An 18,046-nucleotide genomic window follows, 5' to 3' on the forward strand; every position below is an offset into this window, starting at 1 on the left:
TACCTTTACTAGAACTACAGTGATGATAACTATATATAGAAATGGAAATGCATGATACATACGAAAAGTGGCTTCATATGCATGGCTGAAGAATACTTGTCCCCATAATTTGCTTTAGGTCTAGCTGTTCCCAGAGAGCCATTCCAATTAAAAGATGGATGGATGTAAGGATTGTCCTCTTTGGGCTCATGAGTCATAATGCTATTTTAAATGAAAAAACAAACATGAAATATCTCAGGATATTTAAAAAATATCAAACACACATAGATTCTTATCACTATATTCTCTAGGAAGCAAATAAATGAAACCATCCAGAAGGCACATTAGATCGATATAGCAGATATACTAAAATAATGGCATCTTCATAAAACAAAGAAAATGATTCTGCTTTTATTCTATTCCTCACTAAAACTAGGGTTTTTGTTAGGGAATATTTCCTATGGTCTAAGAATGTCTGAGAAATTACTATGATACTTAGATAAGTGAAGGAAATATAATTTTAAAAATCTTACAGATTAATCTAGGTCAGTGCTTTTTTCCTCAGGAAATGTGTTATCTTCTGGCATAAACACAATTATGTATATATTCATAGTTAGAAACACTGTTATCTCTGACTATGCCTCTCCTTCTCTGCAACCCCACCTCCTACTGAAAAATAAATACATAAAACTTTCTGCTAAAATTCTTTCCAAATAATATCCTGCTTTCTTTCTTTTTCAGTATTTACAAGCTTTAAATTTCCTTTTAAGGGATTGCTTACTTGTAATTTCTTCCAGAGAACTGTTGTGGTGGAGATACAGGACTTCTAGGAAGGATGCTCTGAAGGGATGAACTCCAGGGATTCTGCAGGTAGATTTTGTTTTTTGTTTAAAGGAGAGAGGAAAGGTTTAGCCATGATTTTAAGGAAATTTGAAATACAATGGCTCATATTGATACCACATGCTAAATATCTAAATGTCAAGATACCTCCAGGCCTGCTCCTAAAAAATGACAAATAAGCAAAGGTATTATTAAAAGGCAAATGTTTACATATTATAGTGGTAATTTAGCAGGTCTTTGTCTATTTCTATCTATTATCTATTTATATTTATCTATCTTTCTCTCTATGATGTAGAATGGCTTACTGAAGGGGAAATACAAATGGAAGATTCATTTCAGCTGGTACTCTAAGCAATACGTGAAGCTTCCAGTCAAAAGAATTAAATATAAATCCCCCTTCCTATTGTCATAGTGTGAAAAACGCTAATCCCCAGACAAAACAGAGTTGACAAAAAGTAACTTAGAGAATACTGAAGCTGAATATAGAGAGCTGCAACGTTAAACAGTTACAGCATACAGCAGAGTTTTGGAGGGAAACAAATACAAATCAATTGATAAAGAGTTGGTTCTTAAAGACCATACTTTAAGTACATAAGCAAAGAGTAAATTGTAGCAATACGGACTTTGAAATAAGAAATTGGCATTTTAACACAGACATGAGGCATATAAGTGGATCCAGACCAGATCTACACAGAGCCTATTCTTACAGCCATACTGGTTATGTGTGGGTACATAACATTGTGACATAGCCATTTTGATGGAGCCATATTGAAATCAAGGATATTTTTATATAGGTACTTTGATAGAGATATTTTGACATGGGGGAATTTGATGCAGATTATAAAATAATCCATTGAACTTTCTGATTAAAATAAGATTAAATTGGATGTGAAATATATACCATGACTCATCCTTAAGTTTAAGCTCATGTCCATCCACAACCACCCCTGGAGGAGGGGGTGGTGAGGAACCTTGGATTGATAATAATGTTGGAGATGAGATAAAGGTTAAGTATCATCTGGGGAAAAAAAAACTGATACAAACAGGAAGAATGAGACAGACCCAATATTTTTCCTCTATTGTTTAAATATTTGTCTTTGGGCTTTCCTTTTCTGCTTTGTTTTGGCAATCTTCTTTAAAATAAAATTTTAAAAACCCACAAAACTAAAAAAGAAAACCATGACTCTTGAAAGTGTGATTTCAGTGAAGCTTGGCAAGAAAGCTTCACTTGTGTCTATAGCCAGTCCCTCTTTTCTTGGCTCCCTGATGTCATAGTAGACAGAATCACGGGTTCCTGAGCATTCTGTACATCAGTTCTTAAAGGGGCTACCTTTCCTTCCATGGACTTAATTTCATTGGTCCAGGCCTTTTTCTCCAGCAGGCAAGAGAGAATAGCATATCTGATGCAATGAAAAGAGAGCTATCTAAAATTTGGATTTGCGGACCAGAGACCAGATTTTCTAGCTGAAGCAGTATGGATATATTTGGGGAGAAGGATCCCATAGGAAGTAGTAGGTGAGTCTCGGCTACTATATAGAGGGATGCTGCATACTTCCCACTTGTCCATTTTGGGCCTAATTTAAACTCATTAAGCCAGACCTGGGCCTTGATACAGCTAGATAGATGTAGAAAAGTGTTTCAGGCAGAACCTAAGGAGTATAAACTTATAGAATAGAAGGCAGGGTCAGATTGACATGGTGACTTATTTATTTATTTATTTCTTGAGATCAGGTCCTAGGGGTGGTGGTGATGGTCATGTGATCATAGTGTGACACCCCACTCTTTTTTTTTAACATCTTTATTGAAGTGTAATTGCTTTACAATGGTGTGTTATTTTCTGTTTCATAACAAAGTGAATCAGTTATACATATACATATGTCCCCATATCTCTTCCCTCTTGCACCTCCCTCCCTGCCACCCTCCCTATCCCACCCCTCTAGGTGGTCACAAAGCACAGAGTTGATCTCCCTGTGCTATGCGGCTGCTTCCCACTAGCTATCTATTTTATGTTTGGTAGTGTATATATGTCCATGCCACTTTCTCACTTTGTCACAGCTTACCCCTCCCCCTCCCCATATCCTCAAGTCCATTCTCTAGTAGGTCTGTGTCTTTATTCCTGTCTTGCCCCTCAGTTCTTCATGAACTTTTTTTTTCTTAGATTCCATATATGTGTTAGCATACAGTATTTGTTTTTCTCTTTCTGATTTACTTCACTCTGTATGACAGACTCTAGGTCCATCCACCTCACTACAAATAACTCAATTTCGTTTCTTTTTATGGCTGAGTAATATTCCATTGTATATATGTGCCACATCTTCTTTATCCATTCATCTGTTGATGGACACTTAGGTTGCTTCCAAGTCCTGGCTATTGTAAATAGAGCTGTAATTAACATTTTTGTACATGACTCTTTTTGAATTATGGTTTTCTCAGGGTATATGCCCAGTAGTGGGATTGCTGGGTCATATGGGACTTCTATTTTTAGTGTTTTAAGGAACCTCCATACTGTTCTCCGTAGTGGCTGTATCAATCTACATTCCCACCAACAGTGCAAGATGGTTCCCTTTTCTCCACACCCTCTCCAGCATTTATTGTTTGTAGATTTTTTGATGATGGCCATTCTGACTGGTGTGAGATGATATCTCATTGTAGTTTTGATTTGCATTTCTCTAATGATTAATGATGTTGAGCATTCTTTCATGTGTTTGTTGGCAATCTGTATATCTTCTTTGGAGAAATGTCTATTTAGGTCTTCTGCCCATTTTTGGATTAGGTGGTTTGTTTTCTTGATATTGAGCTGCATGAGCTGCTTGTAAACTTTGGAGATTAATCCTTTGTCAGTTGCTTCATTTGCAAATATTTTCTCCCATTCTGAGGGTTGTCTTTTGGTCTTTTTTATGGTTTCCTTTACTGTGCAAAAGCTTTGAAGTTTCTTTAGGTCCCATTTGTTTATTTTTGTTTTTATTTCCATTTCTCTAGGAGGTGGGTCAAAAAGGATTGTGCTGTGATTTACGTCATAGAGTGTTCTGTCTATGTTTTCCTCTAATAGTTTGATAGTGACATCCTACTCTTATGAGCCCATAGGGGTTCAGAAAGAGTAGCAGCTAGCTATGAAGACATTTTTCTCCACAATCAATGACTGTATAAGCCTCTTGAAGTAGAATGACTATATAATTTATTGCCCAAACCAGAACACTTATGAAAGTGACAGGGGTAACTGTTCATGTTTACATTGGAACAACCAACAGAAAGTGGGGCTATCCTGATCACCCTACATTGAAATCACTGCTGTTGTACCCAAAAGCTGAGCCTCCACCTGTTTTTCAGAAATACAGTCAATACGGCTTCCACTTTCTCCATCAAAAGAAATTTCTCTTCTATATCTTACTTCAGAAAACCTTGAAATACCCTATTTGGTATTACATAGGCACCATCATTAATTCCATTGTTCAGCACCCACAAGTAGGTTGACCCTGTGAGTGTGTGAGACAGATGTGTTCGGTAAAGCATTAAGCCATGGTCCACCTTGACAATTTCAAAGGAGAATGAAAAAGCCATGTGGAGGGAAAAATTAGCATATGATAAGTGTAGAAAAGTCAGCAGATTCTGATTTAAATCTATGATCAAAGAGCAAAACATCATGTGAGGGTTGGGAAAATTAAAGAAATCAAGAGAAGTCTCTGGAACTCTGTGATGACATTCCAAAGAGCAAAATTTGTATGTAGGAAGACACACAGGTCATTCTAATCTATCTGGGACAGCCTGACTAGGTGCCCCATGTATTGAGAGTCAGAGGCAAATTACTTGTCCTATTCATTCTCTTCTCCAATGCCAGTGAAGTTTTTCTAATTGTTACAGATCAAGGCTCTTTCTAGGGCATCAATACCTGGAACCAGGAGTAGACTGCGCCAATGGAGGGCTGGATTTTAGTTTCTCAGATGAATTTCATATTTTAAAATGTATGATTAAAAATCTCCAAAAGGCCAAACAGCACTGTCTAGCAATCCTACAATTTCCTAATTTATTTTCCTATTCTCTGAGACAACTATTTCACCATTCCATCTCTCCACAAATCTTCAACTTCTCCTCTATGTTCTTTATTCCCAGTTAATGACCTCACATCTTATTTCACTAAGAAAATAGGAACAGTCAGAAGAGAACTATTTCATTTTCCAACCAGCAAATTTACCAACCGACCTGAATCTGTATCCACACACTCTATTATGGATAAAATGTCTCTTCTTGTATCAAAGACCAACTCTTCCAAATGTTCTCAGGATCCCTCTTTTTGCCCTCCCATGGCTTTTCTTCATGCAATTATTAGCATTCTATCCCATAGTGTCACATTTTTCCCTCTCAACTGGATCATTCCTATTAATATATAGATTTGCATTACACAAAACTCTCTTAACTCCACATAATTTCGCAGCTGCTGCCTCATTTTTCTGCTTCTTATGTTAAAACATCACAAAAAAATGTTGTCACCCTCATTGTAACCATTTCCTCACCTCTCTTTCACTTTTTAGTCCGTGTCAGTCTTGCTTCTGTCCCCACCACTCTGCTGAAACAGCTCTTGTGAAGGTTGCCAGCCATCTCATTTTACCAAATCTAATATTATTTCTCAGTCTTCACCTGATTTTATCTCTCAGTATCATTTAATATAGTGGATCATTCCCTCATTCTTGAAATACTATCTTTTCTCTCTTTGCTTCCTTGAGACTACACTCTCCTAGTTTTTCTCCTATTGCTCTATATGATCTATCCCAGATCCTTTTTCTGGCCCAGCTTCTCCTTTGCTACATGATCTCTAAATGTTGGAACACCTGAGGGCTTGTTACCAACTTCTCTTTTCCTCTATGTTTATACTCTGTCTATAAGTCCAGTAACATGACTTTAATTAGCACTCATATCCTGATGACTATCAAATTTATATCTCCAGTTTGTACTTGTCCCTGAGATCTAAATTCATATATCCAACTGCCAACTCAAGGCCTCCACTTGGAAGTCTAATAGACATACCCAACTAACCATGAAAATACCAAAAAATTTGACCCCTCTTCCAACTAAAAACACTCTGCTTTTCCTCCAGTATTCCTCATACATCCGGTTGCTCAAATAAAAATCCTTGAAGTCATCCTTTGTTCCTCTCTTTTCCTCATGCTTCATATACACTCTGTCAGTAAGTTTTCAGCATTCAGAATCATTCCCATGGAGAAAGTCCTCCAGTGTGACTTTCCACTGAACTAATAACAAAATCAAATCCTACATACCTTACCATATCCTACAAAACCCAGTATAATCTGCTGACCTCACCAGCAATTCAGTCATGTTGAATTTCTTTTTTTGAGCACATCAAGCCTGTTTTTTCCCTTAGGGTTTTTGTATTCTTTCTGCTTAGAAAGTTCTTTCCCTGACTTTTTGTATGGAAGTGTTTTTTACAACTTTCAGGCTCAATTTAAATATCACATTTTCAAAAAGTCATCTCTAACTTTCCCATCTAACGTTTCCCCACTCCAAGTCACTATTATATCACTGTTTATTGTACTTATAGAATTTATCACAATCTGAAATTATCTTATTTATTTACTTGCTTATTTGTTTATTGTCTGCCTCCTCTCCCTTCTCTAATGTAAGATCAATGAGGACAAGACTTAATCTCAAATACCACTGTATCCTCAGAGTATAGAACAGTTCCAAGAACATAGTAGGCATTTGGTAAATTTTTTGTTCAATGGATAAATGAATAATGATATCTAATGAACACAACTGAGTGCATTTTTATGTTAAGAACCAAAGTGAAACATTGGTTCCTTCTTGTTTGGAGTCTGCAATCCCTTTGCTGTGACCTTCTACTTTAATGGCCTCATAATACACCTATCTTGAAAGAACATCAAGCACAGATGAGGAATAATCTGCACAATAATAAGGCATAGTGGGCTCTCAATCAGAACTAGTGTACTGATTATCTAGGATATTTTACTTCTCTATCCTTCTTACTGCCTGCCTGTTGGTACCTTTGTGCCCTCCTAAGGTGAATAAGAATGATAAAATAAAATTTGATACTCAAACTTATCAATTTGGTTTCCATTAGCAGCTTTAATCAAAAGTTGGTAGAAGAAAAATTATTCTGAAAGGAAATTTGATTAATTTTCTGTTTAGAGATTTAGTATATCCACATTTCCTCTTGTCTCACCTCTTGGTCAGGACTAAAGATAATTAAGCATTGGGAATTTAAGATCTGGTGAATAGTGGTCACCTATCCAGGGAAAAAGTGAGTCAAAGAAATGGAAGAAAGTGAAAGAGGTAAGTACTCTTTAAACCCCACTCTAAGATTACTCCATCAGAAAGGAACTCTTTCTTTTCCTGCTTCTGCCTCAAATAATAGTCTTGTCCACCAAAAACAGTGACTCTAGACCCTGCTAGAGTTCTTTTGGATCAGTTGTGAAGTGAGTTTTTAACTTGCTAGACTGGCCTGTGAAACTCAGAGAAAAGTTTCACACCCATGACAAACAAAACAAAACAAAACAAAAACAACACATCCATAAGTATATATAAAGTATGTATAAACAGAGTTAAAACAACTCATTGAGAGTACAACTTAAAAAAGATCAAGTCTATATTAACACATGATACAGTCTTTAAAATGGGCCTTGAAACTAGCATAATAGAGCCTTAATCTCCTTTAAAAATTCATGTTAATTAGCAACATCCTAGGCTGTGTTTAAATTCTCTCTAGCCAGAAGCACCAAAGTCTAATGAAATTAAGTATTTTAAAGTTTCGAGTAAAATTTTTCTTACTTTTGATCTAAGAAACACATACACATACATGCACACAAAAACATACACACAAACACACATTTATGTGAGTGTGTTGGAAGCTACATTAAAATGCAGTCACCTCTTTGGGTTCTATTTAGTACCACAAAACAGTATCCTGAGGTATTGTAGACCAGAAAGAGTGAATGCATTTGCCAAAAGTATACATTTTACAACGGTTGTAATTTAAATCCTGAGACAGTATGACTCATGTTACTCACAGTTTCCTCCATTAGCACTACACCTAATAGAGCAACCATATGTCTTACCTTTTTATAGGGACAACACTGACTTCATGTAACTTTTTTTCAATAATGGAAATTTGCTAAATGTATTATAATGCCAGGGACTTCCCTGGTGGCATAGTGGTTAAGAATCCACCTGCCAATGCAGGGGACACAGGTTCAGTCCCTGGTCCGGGAAGATCCTACATGCCATGGAGCAACTAAGCCCGTGCACCACAACTACTGAGCCTGCACACCACAACTACTGAAGCCTGATCACTTAGAGTCTGTGCTCTGCAACAAGAGAAGCCACCGCAATGAGAAGCCTGTGCACCGCAACAAATAGTAGTCCCCGCAACTAGAAAAAGCCCACGCACAGCAACGAAGACCCAACGCAGTCAAAAATAAATAAAATTAATGAAAAAATAAGCATGATGCCATACCTCTGCAAGAACTAGCATTGACATATATACACTACCAAATGTAAAATAGATAGCTTGTGGGAAGCAGCTACATCGCACGGGGCGATCAGCTCAGTGCTTTGTGACCTCCTAGAGGGGTGGGATAGGGCCGGTGGAAGGGAGAGCAAAAGGGAGGGGATATGGGGATATATGTGTACAAATAGCTGATTCACTTTGTTATACAGCAGAAAATAACACAACACATTGTAAAGCAATTATACTCCAATAAAGATGTTAAAAAAAAGATTAGATGAGGTGACTATTTACCTACCAATAAAAGAAATATACATTGCAAATAAAAAATAAATAAATAAATACACAGGGTAAACAAAGAATGTTGCCTGCCCTTCCAGTTCTACAAGGATTAAGTTGCAGCGCACTGCAGTGTGGCCTGAGGGGAATTCGGATGGAAAAACAGGAAGCATTCTGTGTTTTGGATATACGGGGCCCCTCAATAGTTAAGATGCACATCTAAGGAAGAATTTCAGTGACCCTAGATTCTTGCATCTTCCCATACATAGAAAAGCACTAAAATCATTAACTTCAGATTTTTTCTTTAGCTTATGAGAACTGGCTTCATTATTTTATAGTAGAATTTTGAACTTGTGTCTCTTTTGAACGAATGACAGGGTCTAGTGATAAGACAATAAAGTACAACTGCTAACTGAATAAGTTCCATTTCATTATTAATTTTATTAAATAGCAGAGTTATTTGTTTTAACATCTAGTATATCTTTTAGTGGGTATTACCTAAGATATCCTGTCATTAATGTTCATAGTTCTCTTATAGCACATTTCCTAGTGATTAGCCTTAACCCAATTATCATGCCTATTAGGAGAATAATACAAACTGGATTGAGCTCCTTGAAAAATAAGACCATCACTTTTATCCAGCTGGGTTAGACACCAACAGGTGTGGATTAACCATCTGTAGATAATCATGAGTTTTTAGTATTATTACTATTATTAATTTATTTTTATATCAGATGACTCTATCTTATTCAAACAGGACAGACACTATTGGATATGGACATTGGTTATTAGAATAGAATTTTCCTGGTGAGAGAAAAAGTCCTTTATTTTTGTTATTTCTAAATTTTATTTCTGCTATTTCTAATTTTATGTATCTATATTACAGGCTAGACTATTTTGTCCTTAGCTCATGATGACAAATAGAGGCACACTATTGGCCAAATGTAGCTGTTTTATAACCATAATTTCAGAATAAATATGTTTCAAAATAATTGTATTAAGACCATTCTGCAATAACTGTAAAGGCTACAACTGGACATTATATTTATTTGTAATTCAGTAAAAGAACATTTTTAAGCATGAATACATAAATGCTCATATTTTTAAGTCTTTTCATTTCTAAAAAAGAGTTTGACAATCATACTTTTCAGTTTAGTAATAGATTGGTATGGGAATAAATCAGCAAGGAAATGATTAAAAAAGAGATAAGAGGTTACTTTCTGTGAGCATTCACTTATTGAATGCCGCTATTAACTATTCTGACCATGCTGTATAGTTAGCGGCTGTCTGGCTCCAACTGTGCAACATCCATATTAGAGCGCTACATGACAATTGAATATTAAATCTTGCCAAGTAGCATTCATAGTCTCATGTTACAGATATCTTGCTGTGCCTGATGTCTGAAAGCTCCATGTATGATTCAAGTGGTTATTAGCATTAATTTCATAGAGAACTTTTATCTGAGATTTTGAAGCAACAGTTACACAAAGTTGCTCCCTTTTTGGGTGCTATGCAGCTATCAGGAAATCTGTGATTACATTTAAGCCTTGGACTGTGGGGAAAACAAAAACTGTTCCACACTTATTCAGAATTCAGCAAGTTGAAATGCTGGAACCTGGATGAAGACCTTTTGATACAACAAAATGTCACATCAAAATTTTGTTTGCTTCCAAAAAAGACCCCCTTAGCAGCAAGTTTTCTGAGATATCATGCCCATAGAACGAGAGATAGAAACTTTCAAAGAAAGAACATTTTAGCAAAGCTAACAGAAATGAAGCTTCGCAGTTTCTGTGTTTGGCCGATATGACTAAAATCACTGGAGCTTGAAAGAATTTGGTATGGTCATTTTGATAAGCCTAATGGTTAAATTATATTGCTGCTTGGGTGAGCTAATTAACTGCATGATCAACAATTTGTTCTATACACTGAAATAAAAAATCCAAAAATATTGTGAACAATTTGGCAAACATTGATATAAATAATGCTTTGCTTTAATACGTATGAGAGTTAGAAGTGAGAAGTAAAAGGCGGCACTGTTTACTAAATATCTGTTCTTCATCATCATTAAATAAAATTAATTGAGCATTCATGTGGTACATAGCACTCATATAAGCATACAGGAATATCAAGAATTTTGTCACATCCTATTTATTAAGAAATTTGCAATCCAAGTGGAAAAGTAATGAAGATATTTCCTCCCAATATTTTATAATATCTCCATTTTGAAATATACTATTTTGCATGTACAAACACGTTTGAGAAACCTATCTCTGCATGGAAAGGCTGTGGCTAATTTATATTAACAATTATTTTCACTTAGATATTCCATTTTATAATTTTAACTAATTTTACTTCTTACAATAAAAGACACACACACACACACACACACCTCTTCCCAAACGTCTCCTTAAATCTTTCCACATCCCCACATGTCACCCAACTCATAGACATGTAAAACTATCTTCAAACCCACACCAGCCTGGAAATTTTAAATTTAATTATTTTATGGAAAGTATGAAAAAGAGAGCACCATATACCCACTGCATTAAAGCATATTTATTTTGCATTTTCACGTGTGTGTTATGGCCAAATATCTTACTTATTTTTTAACATCATTATTGGAATATAATTGTTTTACATTATTGTAAAACTTATTATTTGTAAAAATAATTTGTAATTATTTGTAATAATTTGTAATAATTTATTTGTAAAAAACTTACTTTTTAACATCATTATTCGAATATAATTGTTTTACATTATTGTGTTAGTTGCTGCTGTATAACAAAGTGAATCAGGTATACATAAACATATATCACCATATCTCCTCCCTCTTGCATATCCCTCCCACCCTCCATATCCCACCCCTCTAGGTGGACACAAAGCACCGATCTGATCTCCCTGTGCTATGTGGCTGCTTCCCACTAGCAATCTATTTTACATTTGGTAATGTATGTATGTCTATGTCACTGCCTCACTTCGTCCCAGCTTACCCTTCCCCCACCCCGTGTCCCCAGATCCATTCTCTATGTCTGTGTCTTTATTTCTGCCCTGCCCCTAGGTTCTTCAGAACCTTTGTTTTGTTTTTGTTTTTTTTTAGTTTCCATATATATGTGTTAGCATACAGTATTTGGTTTCTCTTTCTGACTTACTTAAATCTGTATGACAGACTCTATGTCCATCCACCTCACTGCAAATAACTCAATTTCATTTCTTTTTATGTGTGCCACACCTTCTTTATCCATTCTTCTGTCGATGGACACTTAGGTTGCTTCCATGTCCTGGCTATTGTAAATAGAGCTGCAATAAACATTGTGGTACATGACTCTTTTTGAATTATGGTTTTCTCAGGGTATATGCCTAACAGTGGGATTGCTGGGTAATATGGTAGTTCTATTTTTAGTTTTTTAAGGAACCTCCATACTGTTCTCCATAGTGGCTGTATCAACTTACATTCCCACCAAGAGTGCAAGAGGTTAACTTTCCTCTACACCCCCTCCGGCATTTATTGTTCACAGATTTTTTTGATGATGGCCATTCTGACCGGTGTGAGGTGATACCTCATTGTAGCTTTGATTTGCATTTCTCTAATGATTAGTGATGTTGAGAATCCTTTCATGTGTTTGTTGGCAATCTGTATATCTTCTTTGGAGAAATGTCTATTTAGATCTTCTGCCCATTTTTGGATTGGGTTGTTTGTTTTTTGATATTGAGCTGTATGAGCTGCCTGTATATTTTGGAGATTAATCCTTTGTCAGTTGCTGCACTTGCAAATACTTTCTCCCATTCTGAGGGTTGTCTTTCGTCTTGTTTATGGTTTCCTTTGCTGTGCACAAGCTTTTAAGTTTCATTAGGTCCCATTTGTTTATTTTTGTTTTTATTTCCATTTCTCTAGCAGGTGGGTCAAAAAGGGTCTTGCTACGATGTATGTCATAGAGTGTTCTGCCTATGTTTTCCTCTAAGAGTTTAGTACTGTCTGACCTTACATTTAGGTCGTTACTCCAGTTTGAGTCTATTTCTGTGTATGGTGTTAGGGAGTGTTTTAATTTCATTCTTTTCCATGTAGCTATCCAGTTTTCCCAGCACCACTTATTGAAGAGGCTGTCTTTCCTCCATTTTATATTCTTGCCTCCATTATCAAAGATAAGCTGACCATATTTGTGTGAGTTTATCTCTGTATTTTCTATCCTGTTCTATTGATCTATATTTCTGTTCTTGTGCCAGTACCATAATGTCTTGATGACAGTAGCTTTGTAGTATAGTCTGAAGTCAGGAAGCATGATGCCGCCAGTGCTCTTGTTCTCTCTCAAGATTGCTTTGGCTATTCAGGGTCTTTTGTATTACCATAAAAATTGGAGAATTTTTTTGTTCTAGTTCTGTGAAAAATACCATTGGTAATTTGATAGGGATTGCATTGAACCTGTAGATTGCTTTAGGTAGTATAGTCATTTTCACAGTGCTGATTCATCCAATCCAAGAACATGGTATATCTCTCCATCTGTTTGTATCATCTTTAATTTCTTTCATCAGTGTCTTACAGTTTTCAGCATACAGGTCTTTCATATCCTAAGGTAGGTTTATTCCTAGGTATTTTTTTGTTGTTGTTGTTGCAATGGTAAATGGGAGTATTTCCTTAATTTCTCTTTCAGATTTTTCATCATTAGTGTATAGGAATGCAAGAGATTTCTATGCATTAATTTTGTATCCTGCTACTTTATGAAATTCATTGATTAGCTCTAGTAGTTTTCTGTAAGTGTCTCTGATATACTCTATATACTGTATCATGTCATATGCAAACAGTAGCAGATTTACTTCTTCTTTTCCGATTTGGATTCCTTTCATTTCCTTTTCTTCTCTGATTGCTGTGGCTAAAACTTTCAAAACTATGTTGAAAAATAGTGGTGAGAGTGGGAAAACTTGTATTGTTCCTGATCTTAGTGGAAATGATTTCAGTTTTTCACCGTTGAGAATGATGTTGGCTGTGGGTTGTCATATGTGGCCTTTATTATGCTGAGGTAAGTTCCCTCTATGCCTACTTTTTGCAGGGTTTTTATCATAAATATGTGATGAATTTTGTTGAAAGCTTTTTCTGCATCTATTGAGATGATCATATGGTTTTTATCCTTCAATTTGTTAATATGGTGTATCACATTGATTGATTTGTGTATATTGAAGAATCCTTGCATTCCTGGGATAAACCCCACCTGATCATGGTGTATGATCCTTTAAATGTGCTGTTGGATTCTGTTTGCTAGTATTTTGTTGAGGATTTTTGCATCTATGTTCATCAGTGATATTGGCCGGTAGTTTTCTTTCTTTGTGACATCTTTGCCTTGTTTCGGTATCAAGGTGATGGTGGCCTCATAGAATGAGTTTGGGAGTGTTCCTCCCTCTGTTATATTTTGGAAGAGTTTGAGAAAGACAGGTGTTAGCTCTTCTCTAAATGTTTGATAGAATTTGCCTGTGAAGCCATCTGGTCCTGGGCTTTTGTTTGTTGGAAGATTTTTAATCACAGTCTCAATTTCTGTGCTTGTGATTGGTGTGTTTATATTTTCTATTTCTTCCTGGTTCATTCTCAGAAGGTTGTGATTTTTTAAGAATTTGTCCATTTCTTCCAGGTTGTCCATTTTATTGGCATATGTTTGCTTGTAGTAATCTCTCACAATCCTTTGTATTTCTGCAGTGTCAGTTGTTACTTCTCCTTTTTCATTTCTAATTCTGTTGACTTGTGTCTTTTCCATTCTTTTCTTGATGAGTTTGGCTAATGGTTTTCAGTTTTGTTTATCTTCTCCAAGAACCAGCTTTTAGTTTTATTGATCTTTGTTATTGTTTCCTTCATTTATTTTTCATTTATTTCTGGTCTAATTTTTATGATTTCTTACCTTCTGCTAACATTTGGGTCTTTTGTTCTTCTTTCTCTAATTACTTTAGTTGTAATGTTAGGTTGTTTATTTGAGTTGTTTCTTGTTTCTTGAGGTAGGACTGTATTGCTATTAAATTCCCTCTTAGAACTGCTTTTGCTGCATCCCATAGCTTTTATGTCGTTGTGTTTTCATTGTCATTTGTTTCTAGGTATTTCTTGATTTCCTCTTTGATTTCTTCAGTGATCTCTTGGTTATTTAGTAGTGTATTGTTTAGCCTCCATGTCTTTGTGTTTTTTACAGATTTTTTCCTGTAATTGATATCTAGTCTCATAGCATTTTGGTCGGAAAAGATACTTGATACGATTTCAATTTTCTTAAATTTACCAAGGCTTGATTTGTGACCCATGATATGATCTATCCTGGAGAATGTTCCATGAGCACTTGAGAAGAAAGTGTATTCTGTTGTTTTTGGATGGAATGCCCTATAAATCAATGAAGTCCATCTTGTTTAATGTATCATTTAAAGCTTGTGCTCCCTTATTTGTTTTCATTTTGCATTATCTTTCTATTGGTAAAAGTGGAGTGTTAAAGTACCCTACTATGACTGTGTTACTGTTGATTTCCTCTTTTATGGCTGTTAATATTTCCTTAAGTATTGAGGTCCTCCTTTGTTAGGTGCATAAATATTTAAAATTGTTATATCTTCTTCTTGGATTGATCCCTTGATCATTATGTAGTGTCCTTCATTGTCTCTTATAATAATCTTTATTTTAAAGTCTATTTTATCTGATATGACAATTGCTACTCCAGCTTTCTTTTCTTTTCCATTTGCATGGAATAACGTTTTCCATCCACTCACTCTCAGTCTGTATGTGTCCCTAGGTCTGAAGTGTGTCCCTTGTAGACCGCATGTATACAGGTCTTGTTTATGTATCCATTCAGCCAGTCTATGTCTTTTGGTTGCAGCATTTAATCCATTTACATTTAAGGTAGTTATCGATATGTGTGTTCCTATTACCATTTTCTAAATTGTTTTGGGTTTGTTAGTTTAGGTCTTTTCCTTCTCTTGTGTTTCCTGCCTAGAGAGTTCCCTTTAGCATTTGTTGTGATGCTGGTTTTGTGGTGCTGAATTCTCTTAGCTTTTGCTTGTCTGTAAAGTTTTTAATTTCCCTGTCGAATCTGAATGAGATCCTTGCTGGGTAGAGAAATCTTGGTTGTAGGTTTTTCTCTTTCATCACTTTAAATTTGTCCTGCCACTCCCTTCTGGCCTGCAGAGTTTCTGCTGAAGGATCAGCTGTTATCGTTATGGGGATTCTCTTGTGTGATATTTGTTGCGTTTCCCTGGCTGCTTTTAATATGCTTTCTTTGTATTTAATTTTTGATAGTTTGATTAATATGTGTCTTAGCATGTTTTTTCTTGGATTTATCCTGTATGGGACTCTCTGTGCTTCCTGGACTTGATTGACTATTTCCTTTCCCATATTAGGGAACTTTTCAACTATATTCTCTTTGAATAGTTTCTCAGTCTCTTCTTTTTCTCTTCTTCTTTTGGGAACCCTATAATTTGCATGTTGGTGTGTTTAATGTTGTCCCAGAGGTCTCTGAGACTGTCCTCAATTCTTTTCATTATTTTTTCTTTATTGTGTGCTGTGGTAGCTCTTGCCACTATTTTATCTTCCAGTTCACTTACCCGTTCTTCTGCCTCAGTTATTCTGCTATTGATTCCTTCTAGATAATTTTAATTTCCTTTATTGTGTTGTTCATCATTGTTTGTTTGCCCTTTCGTTCTTCTAGGTCCTTGTTAAAAGTTTCTTGTATTTTCTCATTCTATTTCCAAGATTTTGGATCATCTTTACTATCATTCGTCTGAATTCTTTTTCAGGTAGACTCTATTTCCTCTTCATTTGTTTGGTCTGGTGGTTTTTACCTTGCTCCTTCATCTGCTTTGTGTTTCTCTGTCTTCTCATTTTGCTTATCTTACTGTGTTTTAGGTCTCCTTTCTGCAGGCTGCAGGTTCGTGTTTCCCATTGTTTTTGGTGTCTGTCCCCAGTGGCTAACGTTGGTTCAGTGTGTTGTGTAGGCTTCCTGGTGGAGGGGACTGGTGCCTGTGTTCTGGAGGATGAGGCTGGATCTTGTCTTTCTGGTGGGCAGGACTGCATCCAGTGGTGTGTTTCGGGGTGTCTGTGAAATTATTATGATTTTAGGCAGCTTCTCTACTAATGGGTGGGGTTGTGTTCCTTTCTTGCCAGTTGTTTGGCATAGTGTGTCCTGCACTGTAGCTTGCTTGTCATTGAGTGGAGCTGGGTCCTAGAGTCAAGATGGGGATCTCTGAAAGAGCTTTTGCCATTGGATATTATGTGGGGCTGGGAGGCCTCTGTTGGACCAGTGTCCTGAACTCAGCTCTCGCACCTTAGAGGCTCAGACCTGAGACCCGGCTGGAGCACCAAGACTCTGTCAGCCACAGGGCTCAGAAGAAAAGGGAGATAGAAAGAAAGAAAGAAAGAAAGAAAGAAAGAAAGAAAGAAAGAAAGAAAGAAAGAGAAAGAAAGAAAGAAAGAAGGAAGGAAGGAAGGAAGGAAAGAAAGAGAAAGAAAAAAAGAAAGAAAGAAAGAAAGAAAAGAAGGAAAGAAAGAAGGAAAGAAAGAAAGAAAAATAAAAGTTAGTAATTTAAAAATAAAAATATTATTAAAAATAAAACAGTAATAGAAATAAAAAAGAATGAAAGAGAGCAACCAAACCAAAAATCAAATCCACCAATGATAAAAAGTGCTAAAAAATATAGTACAAAAAAAACCAGAGACACAGAACCCTAGGACAAATGGTAAAAGCAAAGTTATACAGAGAAGATCACACAAAGATGCATAGACATACACACTCATAAAAGGAGAAAAAGGGAAAAAATATATATATAAAAAGGAAGAGAGCAACCAAATCAGTAAACAAATCAACCAATGATAATAAGCTCTAAAGACTAAACTAAGATAAACTTAAAACCGGAAACACATTAGATGCAGAAAGCAAACCCCAAGTCAACAGTTGCTCCCAAAATCCACTGCCTCAATTTTGGTAAGATTCATTGTCTATTTGGGTATTCCAGAGATGCAGGGCACATCAAGTTGATTGTGGAGATTTAATCCCCTGCTCCTGAGGCTGCTGGGAGAAATTTCCCTTTCTCTTCTTTCTTCACACAGTTCCTGGGGTTCAGCTTTGTATTTGGCCCTGCCTCTGCGTGTAGGTCTCCTGAGGGCGTCTGTTCCCTGTCCAGACAGGACAGGGTTAAAGGAGCAGCTGATTAGGGAGCTCTGTCACTCAGGCCAAGGGGAGGGAAGGGTACAGTTGTGAGGCAAGCCTGCAGCAGCAAAGGCCAGCATGACGTTGCAACAGCCTGAGGCGTACCGTGTGTTCTCCTGGGGAAGTTGTCCCTGGATCATGGGACCCTGGGAATGCGGGGCTGCAAAAGCTCCCTGGAGGGGAGGTACGGATAGTGACCTGTGCTTGCACACAGGTTTCTTGGTGCCTGAAGCAGCAGCCTTAGCATCTCATGCCCATCTCTGGTGTCTGTGCTGATAGCCGCAGCTCGTGCCCATCTCTGGAGCTCATTTAGGCAGTGCCC

At 36.5% G+C, this 18,046-nt stretch overlaps 1 protein-coding gene across 1 annotated transcript in view; it reads right to left on the bottom strand.

The window, feature by feature from the left end:
* Window positions 1-18,046, bottom strand: part of LOC132418492 (uncharacterized) — a 52,236-nt gene that overhangs the window by 14,201 nt on the left and 19,989 nt on the right. Inside the window, exons 4-5 of the mRNA XM_060002373.1 lie at window positions 761-843; window positions 63-201 (exon numbers count right to left, since the gene is read on the bottom strand). Of these exons, the coding sequence (XP_059858356.1) occupies window positions 63-201; window positions 761-843 (222 nt within the window). The remainder of the gene's footprint in view (window positions 1-62; window positions 202-760; window positions 844-18,046) is intronic.

This window comes from Delphinus delphis, chromosome X, assembly GCF_949987515.2.
Source record: "Delphinus delphis chromosome X, mDelDel1.2, whole genome shotgun sequence".
In the NCBI taxonomy this organism is placed as follows: Eukaryota; Metazoa; Chordata; class Mammalia; order Artiodactyla; family Delphinidae; genus Delphinus; species Delphinus delphis.